The 14,062-nt window shown below is 34.7% G+C and overlaps 1 protein-coding gene across 22 annotated transcripts in view; it reads left to right on the plus strand.

The window, feature by feature from the left end:
- Sarm (sterile alpha and armadillo motif) overlaps positions 1-14,062 on the plus strand; it is a 374,264-nt gene that overhangs the window by 267,401 nt on the left and 92,801 nt on the right. For all 22 annotated transcript variants that reach the window (XM_073980092.1, XM_073980094.1, XM_073980109.1 and 19 more), the window contains one exon: positions 8,209-8,532. In XM_073980092.1, the coding sequence (XP_073836193.1) occupies positions 8,209-8,532 (324 nt within the window). The remainder of the gene's footprint in view (positions 1-8,208; positions 8,533-14,062) is intronic.

Consider the following 14,062-nt stretch of genomic DNA (forward strand, 5'->3'; position numbering starts at 1 on the left):
AAATGCTCCGAAATGGCGCGATTTGAGAACAAATTGGTCCAGAACGCTTTGGTAATGATTTTAAATTAGATTACAAAAAAATAAAAAATTTAATTAAAAGCAAATATGTTGTCATAACAGCTAAAATTAAAAAATGCATTACTGAACTTCAATGCATTTGGTGCGGAAACTTTTTTCGCGATAGAGAAAAAATTACACCTTTTTTCATAATAGTTTTTCATGCTCTACACGGCTATGTGGTGGTATTTTTGATATTTGCAAAAAAAGTGCAAAAAGTTATATCCCTAGTGTACATGCAACAAAAATTATGAGCAATTCATGACCAAGTTTCAAACTGGATGTAAACCAACATTTTAGTGTGCTTAGTCTTAAAAGTAGTAAAGCTCAATAAAAGCAATTTTTTATAATTTTTTTACGAGAACACTACGTAACTTTTTGGCAGATTTTTTTCTCCATTTGAAAGAGAAAAATATTACGAAGTTCTGAGGCAGTCTACGAAACCCAGCTTTTATTAAAGCATTTTGCGGTGCCAACTCTAGCTCGAAAACTAATAAACCAATTGTCATATATTTTTGTGGCCGATTTCGAGAAAAACACAGTTTATATGCTACATACAATATAAAATAAATTGTTCCCATCCAACTAACTAAGGCAATATTGTTCCGATCGACTTAAAAATTTGACCACATATTCTATGCTATTTATACTTTCTACTTTTTTCTGAAATTTATAGGTAGGGATCACCCCTTAAACTAAAGTTCAGCGCTCACATTTTGAACATTGGTATGGAGTGAATAATTTATTGAAATATTTGAGATGTATTGTGGACACCACCCAGCACGTAGGCAGAAGGATGTCTTCTGGAGCTGAAAAATTAGCTCACTGACATTTCGTGCATGAAAATACATATTCTACAAAAATGTTGCTAGGCAAATTTTATGTATGGTCGGTCCACTAGGACAACTAATCGATATTGCCATATATTCATTGTCCTTTATCACTTTTACCCGATCCTTTTTTCATGAAAAACTATATGATTATGTACGAGTATTTTATTGAATTTCGTATAAGCTATTGATTGTGTAGAAAACTCGGATACACATGAACTATATCTGTTCCTGGCGGACGGATCCGGTTATTTGAATGTCTACATCTAAAGCCCTCATTGAGTATATAATGAATCCTAGAAGAAAGATTCCGCGTTTGTCAGACATCTGAGTTATGGCGGGATGAATCTATCATTGACCAACAACGAATTGATGATGCCCTGATTCAGAAGCGTAACCCTCCGAATTTCATATATAGTTAATAGATTATGCGAACTTTACCGAAATACATAAACATACGATTTTTTTTTTGAAAAAGTAATGGGTAATACTGTTAAAGGACAATGAAAACGTGACAATATGGATTTCTTGGATATGGGAAACCTATATATAATTTTTTTTGTCAAAAATTTCATTTTGATTTACTTTTTGAGTTCAAGAACAAAAAGGACATCGAAGGAACAGAGGTAGAAGGACAGCATATTCAACAGAAAGGTTCCTCATTCTATTTAACTGAAAACATGACATATAACAATGACGAAACAATATCTCGAAACAGAGATAAAAAAGCTATTTACTCAATGATTGATGGGGGTCAATCGAAAAATTCATTACGTCATAACTCAGAAATTTCAGCTATGGGATCATTTGGGGTTTTCGACTGGGGTTTTCATTCTGAAAAGGAATTTTTCCACACCCAGATCTTGACTTCCATTTTGTGTCACAGGGTATTCAGTAAGATTTCCCATAGAGACCACAATGTCTTTAATAGAAGACAAGGATAACTTCTCATAAAAACAAGATCAGAATACCAATACAACTTTGTGAGAATACCAGTAAGACTTCTGACGAAAGAAGTTAAAGGTCCTATCTTAATTCGATTATCATAAAACTTTACTTTTGTTTGCAAAAATGTAAAAAATCAATTGGATCAACAAAATAGGGATGAATAGACTACACTTCAGAGGATAGTAAATATTCTGTGAATTTTCCTTTAAGTTAGTATAATATACCGTTTGCATATATGTTTTCTTATACCTTCCTTTTAAAAAAATATTAATTTAAAAAAAATGTTCTTGTTCCAAATTTAATGTTATATTCCTATAACGGTGAAAAAATGTTGCCCGGAGTCGGAGTCGAGTTATTTTTTTCGACTTAGACGCCGACTCCAGCAAAATTGCTAGACTCCGAAACCCTGATATAAACTATGCTTTATGACAGCGATCAAAACGATAGTCAGACAATCGATAGTTTGCAGCTCTAAGTTCAACACTTTTGCTCTTAAATCCGAATCGGATCAAATTTATTAGCAATCCATCCGCATATGTTCGGACGTCCACAATCTTTAAGATAAATATCCTGAAAGTTCATTCCCTTATGACGGTCACAAAATCTTGAAAACCCTCTAAATCCGATTTGATATGTTCATTGATAAAAGTCGCAATATTTACCAATGAACGGAAACAAACAAAACGATTCCCGTACCAATCACACAAAGCCACAAACTTTTCAGCTTCTCTGAATCGTTTCATTCTCACAACCAAAACAAAAACACAAACTTTTCAATGTAAAAAGATGGAAAGCGTACGATTGCTGAAATATAACATCGGCTATGCTTTGCCGAGTTGTTTCATTCACCACCGAAACAAAAAGTATTTTTGGGAAACGTTTGCCGTGCGTATTGTCAATGACACACTCAGGCACACACACATGTGATTGCTTAACAACCCTATAGGTTAGCATCAGCATACCACAGTGAATTTTATCAACCACCAGACGTTTTTGATTTATTCACGTGTGTTTAGTACTATTCCGTTTTCTATCTGCTCTTGTGGAGTTGAGTACTTTTCGCTTTTCGTTTTGTTCGCACTCACGAATGTAAACAAAACAAAACTAAACAGCGAGCTCGGCCAACGTGGGTTATGTTTCGTTTTGTATTGTTCCTATGGAAAATACGAAACGAAACGATTGGAAATGTTATTTAAAGCATTTTTACGTACGCTGATATTTACACAGGCTGAGGTTACATCTGTGTCGGCAAGCCGGCTGATACTTTATAATTGTTTTAAATTCATTCACTTATGTTTTCTGGGTTATTGTTTACGTATCAAACCAAATTTGGCCAAAAACTAATACTGCGGTGACAGTGACTCAACACACAACTCTCTTACAAACAAAACTTCTTTTGGTCAAATAAAGTCAACTATTGGTTTATAACTTTGTGTATATTCTTTTTTTTAACAAATAAAATTATTAATAAATAAAATACCCGGTAAAGAAACGTTGACTTGGTATGTGGTAAACGCTTAACTATATCTGGAAATTTCTTAAAGTGTTTAATCACCTGAATCTATCCAGTAATGGCCTATTTACAAGACAATCATACATACATACATGTATGTATGTATTGGTGATTGTGTGTAAAATGTTTTATTCCAAATTTTTTGTATAAATGACCTTAAAAAGGTGAAATGTAGTCGTATAGTTTCCTTTATATGTGGCTTGGAGGGAGTGTTAGTTCATATGAAACGCTGGTATTTAAATAACTTACTTTTTTGATTAATTAAAGTTTACTTCGTGAAGAATATTCCAATATTTCCAAAACATTGAATATTTAGAAATCGTGATATTCCAAATATAAAATTTTTATTTTTTTTTAATTGAAGTTAAAAATTCCTCATTTATTAAAATATCAATAGATTGCAATACCAAAAAAATATATATTTTTATTCACACCATATCCCTGACCTGGAAAATCTATCAACTTCTTTGGCAAACAATGATCTTAATGGAGAAGCTATTGCATTTTAACATTTAACTAAATGTATTGTTGAAAATGTCAATAATTCAAGAATAGAATTTCATTGCATATTCAAACTTGTATTTCCAATCTGGAATTAATTTCTGTCTAGCCAATACCGGCATCATAAATCAATTTCAGTACTTCACTACAGCCAAGAAAACAAGTTAAATAATAATGACAAAGACTGAGTATCAGTACCGGTGCAAACGCCTTCTTTAATTTATTAAGGACACCTAGTTCAATGTGTGTGCGTGTGTGTGTATGTGCGTTTTAACTGATAAAATATGGCTATAACCACAAATCTCGACCATATTGAAATAATAATTAACAATAAGGAAATCATTTTGAATGACGGCAATGATGTAGACAGATAATTCATCAATGGCCATATTGAAGCAAGTAAAGTGGGTGTGTCTGTGGTGGTAGTGACTACAGAAAGTAAACTCTCATTAATACACAAACAAAAATTATTGTTATTAGATAAATGGTTTTATCGTCACAAAATATTATTTTTAATGTTGGGAATCTTGACCATTTAGTGATAGAATTAACCTCATCTTGATGTCACCTGGGGAGTCACGCATCTAACATGTACTTCGAGATAGTATTCCGCAGAGGAGTAATTCTGACAGAGCAAGTATTCACAAAAAGCCACTTTACAACAGTCTCTCTATACAGTAAGTAAAAAAAGTAACGGTCAGCTTTACCGATAAAGTTGTACCCTCTGCCTGCCTACAAAAAAAAAACAATTGCAGGAGTCGTAGACTATTTACAGATCCCTAATTTAAAAAAAATAAATATAATTTTCGTAAGTGATAAAAAGATTTAGAAGCTTTCAGTGTGAATTATACCCTCAGTCTTTAGACTATCGAGAGTATATATACTTTTATAGGGAAAAATATGCCTCATCGAAATGCTAGTTTTAGGCCCCAATAGTTGGTTTCTACTTATGCTCCGAAATCCACTGAATTTCACGAAATCCTGAAATGCACCCCGTTGTTTATACTTATTTTCTGTTGACTTCAAACATATCCAATAATCAAGGTAGATACATATGTGCAGCTGATCGAACATAAATTTTCAAGATATTTTTTTTTTGCAAATTTAATTTATCGTAAAAAAAATACGACATTATAGAAATTTATTCCTTTTTTTCGGTTTCCAAGCAAAATCGTTAAAACCTGAAAAAACCTAAAAATATGAAATTTGATCGCGATTTATTAAAAAATCCATCCAGCGATTTTTTCTTGTTTTTGGATTTTTCTCATCTATAAACATTGCTGTTTCAGAATCCGCAAAGACTTCCCTGGTGTAAGAGGTTTTCATTTAGAGTTAGTTAAGGTGCACTGTGCATAACATTGTAATATAAGGAGTCGATACAGTCAATCCATTGTCCTAATTTGAACTTCTATATCTCAATTACGGTAAAAGCTACGAAGATATCATAAAACTCAATCTTGTAGAGAATTTTCACAGCTACAACATTTTCTTTAGTCCGATTTCGATAGGAGTTGCGGTTTCCAAGCAAAATCTTGAAAACCTAAAACCCTTAAAAATTTCGATTTATATAAAAAGCGCTCCGGCGATTTTTGTTTTTTGATTTTTCTCATCTACGAACATTGTAGTTTCAGAATCCGCAAAACTTTCCAGGTGTATGCACCTTTCATTTAAATTTGGTTTAAGAGCACCGTGCAGTTGAAAACCTGCCATCGGTTCAGTTTGATTTTTCTTGTAACAACTTTTATTCGCTGCCCCCATTACAAAGTGTTTTTAGGGGCAAGTCCATACTTCATCGAAATAACGGTTTTAGACCCCAAGTATGTTTGGACGAAATTCGTTTCAGACAATTTGGAGTCGATTTTGCCATGTCCGTCCGTCTGTCTGGCTGGTCTCCAACGGATTCGAACCAAATTTTGGGTAATGTAATATTTTGTCCAAACTTAGTTTAAGTTTGAAGATGAGCCATATCAGTCGACTCCTTCGGGTACCACCCCCACAAAAATTAAAAAATGTTCTTTAAAATTGTGTGAAGGATAGCTTTCGAAGGAAGCAATCGATTTGTTCCAAACTTTGCACATCGTATTATTTCTTCCAGATATTTTCACCTGAAATTGGTCGGTATAGGTCCACACCTTCATATAGCCCCAATAGACCGGTACCCTACGATTTTCCCTGTTTAAGCCATTAGTCTTCGCTAAAGGTACAATGCATTTATAGTGTTACAAAACATCTCTTACAGTATAGGTATAGGTATACCAGTATACAGTATAGGATCACATGTTGGTATAGCCCCCATATAAGCGTAGCCACCCATTTAAGGTTTTTTTACGATTTTTGTCACATTTTTCAACCGAAAGTTGTGTAAAAATGATCAGCCTTCAAACAGTATTAGTTGTGTTCCTTTACTTACCTGAGGTTACCATTTTTACCATTTTTAACCTGCAAAGCGTTACTTAACCCCGAAAAGTGGTAAAACTGGAAGCAATTTTTAAGAGAGTGAGAGAGAGTGCGAAAATGGCTTTCTCTTTTACAGCAGGCTACCAGACAAATTTCTGCAGGTAAAAAATGGTAGAAGTGATTTTTCGACATTTGTTTGACGATTATTTGACAATGACGAAAAAATGAACAAAAATAAAAGAAAAAAATTAAAAATTGTAAAATAAAAGAAGAAAATTGAATGTTTGTGTTTTTTGACATTGCTACCAGATCTACCAATTTTTCGTTCCTTTACTTTTATGGTAAAACTGTTTATGAGAGAGCAATTTTGAGAAATTTTGACAGTTATCTCTTTTACCACTTTTACCATTAAAAAAGTAAAGGAACAAAGCTATTGAGTATGTTTATGCTAAAAAATGTCAAACTTTCCAATGAAAATAACAAATGGCGTCTGGCAACACGTAGTGTTGCCTAGGCCAGGAACTTATCAACTTGTCCTCGTATACGTACATGGGGTTTTCGAGGGCTTGAAGTAAAAATGATGAACGACTTTTGGGCATTTTCGTGTCTACGTTTCCCTGCTTTGGGTATGAAGAAAATTTTTACCTCATTGCTACCTTGTAAAGGGATAGACATCTACTGTAGGATGCTCGTAAGTTTTCGCTTATCTTAGCTTTCGCATAGCTTATCTTCAAAAAAGATCATCTTAAATTTTATTGGAGGTTTATTATACAATGTTGGTAACAAATAACATCTACCCAATAACGTTTTAACTCCAGTAAGAGACAATTTAACATTTTTTCAGTGTAACACAATTTTGTCATACTTGCCAATTTTTTTTAAATTAAATTCGCAATACCACACACTATTGGGAAGACATTGACTTTGTTTTTATTGTTGGTATTGTTGTTACTGACAGAACTATCTAACAATGGACGTGGGATTTCCTTTGTCAATGTGATTTGCATTTTAATTTTTCAATTTTCTCTAGACTGTTTTAAATGGCGAATTTCGTTGTTAGTTTTTTTTTTTTGGATTTTGGCATATTTTATGATGTGATTGAGTTAGTGGTGTTTGGAGGTGTTACTATTGTTCTGCTGCGGTTATGGTAGTTGATCACATATATATGTATGTATGTGCTAGAAACAATTTATAGTTCTATTTTTAGGTGCTTAATTAACTTTACAACATTTAACTGTCAAATTGTCTGCTGATTGTTTATGGCTAAAATAGAAAATTAATCAATTGACAGTTTTAAATTCATTTTCGATTTTTATTTAATATTTCATTTTGAGTTAGGACTAAGACACATAAGCAACATGACATTATTCTCGCTTAAGTCATGGGCTGGTTTAAAAGGTAAACGAAAAATTGTTTGAGAATGTCACATTTGAAGACCTAATTCTTGTCGTGATGCTTTACTACTGAACTTTCCTTTACTACTCATGATGTGCCTTAACCAAATTTAAATGGAAGGTGCTTACACCTGGGAAGTTTTAGCAGATTCTGAAACTACATGCTCATCGATGAGAAATATCAAGAAACAAAAAAATCGCCGGAGGGATTTTCAAAAAAATCGCGAGTTAAGTTCATATTTTTAGGGATTCTTTAGGTTTTCACGATTTTGCTTGGAAACCGCGAGACCTATGTAAATGGGCCTAAAGAAAATGTTATAGCTGTGGAAATTCTCCACAAGATTGACCTTTATGATATTTTCGTAGGTTTTACCGTTTTTGAGACATAGAAGTTGAAATTGAGACAATGCACTGACTGTATCGTGTCCCCCATTTAAAATTAGTTAAGGCGCACCGTGTACTAATACTTTCATTTTGAAATAATTACATCTATCACATTATATATTTTAATTTTTTTAACAATTCTCTAATATTATTATTCTCTCCTTTCTTCTTTATTATCTTACAGATGTCAGATTTTTCGGATAGTTCACAGAGCGGTGTCATCAGTCCGGCAAGCTCATTTATTGAAAATTTCCACAAGAAAAATGGCACAGTTGTTGGAAGCGGCGGGGGCGGAGGTGGTGGTTCATCATCAACATCGTCATCGGTCAACACATCACCAAGTATTAGCATACCAAGCACCATTGGTGGTAGCACATCACCGTCCATCAATGGTGGTGGTCAAATAGCAATTGTGGGTGGGGCAGTTAGTGGTGGCAGCGGACGACAAATAAATGCCAGTTCCAGTAGTAGTGTTAAGGAAACCTCATCAACATCGTCATCACAACAGGTAAGTGTATGCAGGAGTACTATAGTTTTTTTTTATTTCTGACATATATAGAAGGCACCTTAATAGTTATAAACATATTCTGTATAAATTGAATAATGCCTAAAAGTATGCTCTATTTGTTGATTTTTCAAGTTATAATATTGAGATTTTAAAAATACACGTTACGTTCCACAGTTGTGCGGAATGTATTCTTAAACATATTTAAATAAATGAAACCAAAAAGATTTGTTGTGTGAGGCGTATCAAATATTGAAATAAATTATGAGAAAAAAATGTTATTCATTAAAAAGAACTTTAAATTTTTGCAATATGGACTGACTACAACAACACTGATTATATGGAAATAATCACATTTCATTATTTTTTAGATAAAAAAAAAGTTAGGTTTCTAACAAAACAAGTAAAAATGTATCAGTCGGCTGAAATGGATTGAAATACTTTTTTCCAAAAAAAAACTTATGTATTTAGGGGGTTTTCAAAATTTTGGCCGTATGCACCGACAAAAGTATGGATAGGATTAAAGCTCAAAAATTTGCGGGGATATCGATAGATAGGGCTTTTTTATCACATTAGCCTGCAAAAAACACAATATAGCTATATTCGGTAATATATTAGGTTCGAGCCCTCCAGCCACTACATATGGTGCCATAGGGGGTTTTTTACAACACTCGGGCTGTTTTCACAAGAAGTATGGACTTGCACCTGAAAAAAACTTTTACTGCCGTAATTGAGGCAGCGAATGCAAGTTATAATTATATAATAATTGATCCACAAACATCCCATACGGGACAAGGGAGACTTCTAGCGAATGCAAGTTGCTTTAAAAAAAATCAAAGTGATTCGAGAGCAGGTCTTAAAGTGAATTTATCCAAAATTTTGTGTGGGAGGTACCCGAAGGAGTGGACAAATATAGCCCATATTCGAACTTGACCCTCTGGCACTGCATTTTAACTGACCCTTTGGCATTGCATTCTAACTAACCCTTTGGGGTAGAATAGGAGGCACTCCAAAGCACGTGTTTTAATACAGGCATTCTGCGGAAATTGTACAAGCCATTACAAAATATCCCAGAACAAATAAAATGCACTTATTATTCGTGTAAAACAAAAATGTTAAGAACTTTATTACATTAACACAAATTATGAAAATTCTCCATTGAATTCAATCGCAAACATGCGTGTTTCCTCCTCTCTACATTTAATCCAAGCTGAACTGTTTTTGCCCATCACCAGTTAAGATTTCGACATGTACTCCAACAGCACTCTATTCGGAAATTTTCTTCTCGTGAGTTACCAGAAAAATGTTCACAAATTAAATATTATTTAGTTTGTATTAACAAATGTTTGGAAATGTTAACACGCTTATCTCTTTTTGGAAAATGTATGCCGCTGCCTGTAGAGATGTACAAACTGATTTATGTACATGTAGGGATCTCTAACAACTGCTAATAAAATGTAGCGAACGGAGTGCCTTTTTCACGACTCCGTTTGGACTGCATCCGGATGCTGTTAAAATGTGAGGAATTGGAGTGCCTTTTTCACGACACCGCTGAACTGCATCCGGATGTTGTTAAAATGTGACAAGTGGATGTGATTCTTTGGATTGCATCCAAATGCGGTTAAAATAAGAGGACTGGAGTGCCTTTTTCACGACTCCGTTTGAACGGCATCAAAACATGCCGTGGCAGAACTAGTCCACATTGCACTACTTCCAATTTATTTTGCTGGGTACTTACTTACTTAGCTGGCCCATTACAGAACATTTGTTCTATAAGCCGAACTAAGAAAATATCTCCAATTCACTCTATTTGTTGCTTCGGTCTCTGGAATACCGCGCCTTTTAATCTCTTCTTCCACGTGTTTGCTCCATCGATTCCTTGGCCTGCCAGTTCTGCGTGTACCGCCATGTGGCCCGTATTTATACACCTTTTTTAGCGGGTTAATCATCGCTCATACTTATGACATGGCCTAGCCAACGCAATCGTTGTTACTGATGTCCTTGTATAGCAGATACAGCTCGACGTCGATATTCACCATCAACGCAGATTGGTCCGAAGAATTTATCTCTCAAACATACCAAGCACTGCTTAAACTGCACTTAAGCGATCATTTTGAGCTTTTGTGTTATAGATAGCGAAAGGTCCATCTTTGAGCTTGATTTAAGTTTTACTGAATGTTACAATGCGTAAAGGTTAAACCAATGTCAGCCACTCCTTTCGATAGTTATCATGGGCACCAGTCATATTAGTTGGTCTCACATATGCCATGTTCAACGCCCCCAAGCCGAAATGTGAGTACCAAATCGTTCACACGTATTTGGTCGTGATCGCCCCCTATCTACCACTCCTGCCTTGCTATGGGTCAGGTTCCCGGTTGATATTCCAACTCTACATTCGAACCAAAAGTGTTTCCTGACACCTGTAATACTACAATATAGCTTCCGTTCAGGTTACGTAGTATAAAAACTACTACCAAAAGAACTCCAAAAAATTCGCTATTAGTGACACTCACAGTTGAGTTTCTGTCAACTTTGTAGCCAAAGAGTACTATCAGTCGGACTGGCTGCATTTAGAGAACAGGAAAAGGAGCCTTGATAACCACACGATAGGTCGGTCTATGCGGCAGCAGTGTGGTGTAAACTAACCACAATGCAGCCATGAGTCCAGTACCAAGATCTTGCCAGTGTGTCGGCACAACAGGGTGTTGTCGATGCAATATCTGCTTGGATGCTATTGACAAAACCTTCTAAAACACCATCCAGTGGATAGGTACACCCGCTTAGGCATGTTAAGAAAGATCTTCATGATCTTCAGCGGGAGGTTTAATGATACGAAAGAGAATTTTCAATTTTCAAAATCAACAGGCTTATCAGGCAGGTTTGAGAGATATTCATACAGATGCAGTCGCCGAGGTTATAAGAACATATCCTATGAATATCGTTATCGTATGTTCGGCTTCGTAGTCATATACCATTGCCAGTTGGACTCAAGAAGCGGGGACTGATGTTTACCGAATATAGCCTCTGCCTAACTTCAAAGGCAAAGACAACTACTTTAAAAAATCCGAAAATTGCCGTAGTGACTTTTGTCTAAAGTAGATCTGGAAAGAAGTCGTCTCTGCGTCCTTGAAAATCTTGGCCTGATTCATACATCGAAGGCCTTCGAAGAAAAATATGAAAAATTTTAAGTAGATGTTTTTTTTCATCTGAAAGACCTCATCTTAATCTAGTTTAAAAATCTAGTCCTTCATCCATAGATTTTTTAAAAATTATTAGGTTTTAGGGAAATGGTGGAACCAAAAAGTCAAAATTTAAATTTTTTTCCTAAAAAACTGCCGTTCTTTTGTCAAAAAACGGACAAAAAATTTTGAAAAATAAAATCGATTGATGAAGGACTAGTTTTTGATGTCCTTGATAAACCCACAAAATTATATGACAATCGGTTTATTAGTTTTTGAGCTAGAGTTGGCAACGTTTTCCAAATGTCATTTCGAGAAAGGGAACAACCGATGTGGTCCATACTTTGCACATCGTGAAATTTCTACCCGGCATAGAAGAGGCTCCAATATGGACTCTAATGGTCCACTCCTTCGGGTACCTCCCACGCAAAAGTTCGGAAAAGTTCAGTTTATGACCTGCTCTCGGATGGTTTTGATTTTAGTTGTAGCAACTTGTATTCGCTGCCCCCATTACGACAAAGCAAGTTTCATCAGGGGCAAGTCCATACTTCCTGAGAAAAGAGTCCGAATGCTGTAAAAAACTAGTACAGAACCATGTGTAGTGGTTGGAGCGCTCGATAACTCTCGATCGGATCGGCCGATTTTTCGATTTTCTGTAATTTACAAGTGGGGGTCACCCCTTAATATTTATAAATATTAAATATTTTGCAAATCGTTCTCTTTTTATTTATTTTTAATTATCTATATATATAAAAATGGTGTAAAAAATGTATAGTAATTCATAAAATGAGAACGGCTAGGCCGATTTCTGTAAAATTTTTTGTCAGTTATTCGCATTTTCGAGGAGAAGGTCTTTACGGAAGAAAATTTTGGAAAATCCCTCTGGAAAAGTCGGAAAATTGGAAAAATCGAAAATTGAGTTTTTGTATGAAATTATATTCCTTAATAGCGAGACGAAGTTCGCCGGGTCCGCTAGTTATATACAAATTTATTTCGATAAGATTTTAAATCCAAAAACCTGAGTAAGAACAATTAATCAAAATGTCACTTCTAAAATCCGACTAGATTCGGACTGATTTGGCATACCTAAATGCGCGGTAATAAATGATAATAATATAAACACGTTCACAATAAGAGAAGAAATAGTTTAGTGGCTGGCATTACGATTAGCAAATTGTTTTTAAAATAATTATTACTCCAACCCAATGGCAGGTGGTTGGCAAAACTATGCCGGTCCACAAATGGGGGTCTGCAAATAAAAACAAAATTGAATGGAATGGCATGGAATAGGCTTTTGACACATTCAAGTACTGATAGAGGAGATATCTATCCGTGAGTAAATTAGAGAATCAATGACAATGATATGGATGGCATACGAATGTCTAGTGTGACGTATGATCAATTTGCTTCGTATCATACGATGCCATTACTCATACTCGCGTAGAACGTGAGTGAGTGAGCGAATGAATGAATGTTTGTTGCTGTTGTGGTTACTTTTTTAATTACACAGCGAAAAACAGAGAAATGTTAGTGTTTAATTAAAACATTTTTAAAATAAATCTTAGCTGTTGTTGTGTTTGGCTTTGTTGTATTTGTGTCATAGCAATTGCCTTGTTGTCTGTCCCTCTGCCTGTTGTTGTTTTTATGGAGTTTGATAAAATACAAAAAAAACATAAACCCTGATGATGTTTTCTAAAGAATGTTATCTTAGGAATCTTTTTAGACAAATAGAAGATAGCTTTTTGAAAGTCATGCCGCTAAAGGAAGTAAGTAATTAATAGGGGAATATTTTGAAATGTAGGTGGGTGGGTGATCTATGGTTTCGGAACAAACCCTTAAATGATATACAATATCTTTAAATAGGTGATATATATTATGAAAAGAGGGAGAAAGGATAGCAACTATTTATGGACTCTTATTGATATGCATAAAATTTTGCATTAGTTATACAGTTAAGAAGCTAAAGCCACATTTTCATCAAACGGGAAAAAGACAGACAATACAGACAAAGCCAATGTCCCCACAATAATATTATGTATGTTTAACCCCCAGTTTTTGTAAAAAAATTTATTCTTCTCACACGAATTGCCAAATTTTGTAGATCGATTTACTCGCTTTAGCGCAAATGTAGAGCGCTGATGTTTAAATGAGGAATTCTTAGCTGTATATGGAACGGGTATACGAAAAATTAGGTATGTATGTCTTCTGGAGGTTGAGCTATAGATGACTAAATTATAACGAATATAGACGAACGAACAAAAATAAGTTACAAAAACAGGGGGTTACCCCGACTCGACTATTTTATGTACACTATTTTTAACGATAAGATACATTTTCGAAATTAATAATGTTTT

The sequence above is a fragment of the Musca autumnalis genome, unplaced genomic scaffold (assembly GCF_047663935.1).
Source record: "Musca autumnalis isolate F117 unplaced genomic scaffold, ASM4766393v1 scaffold_4, whole genome shotgun sequence".
Lineage (NCBI taxonomy): Eukaryota > Metazoa > Arthropoda > Insecta > Diptera > Muscidae > Musca > Musca autumnalis.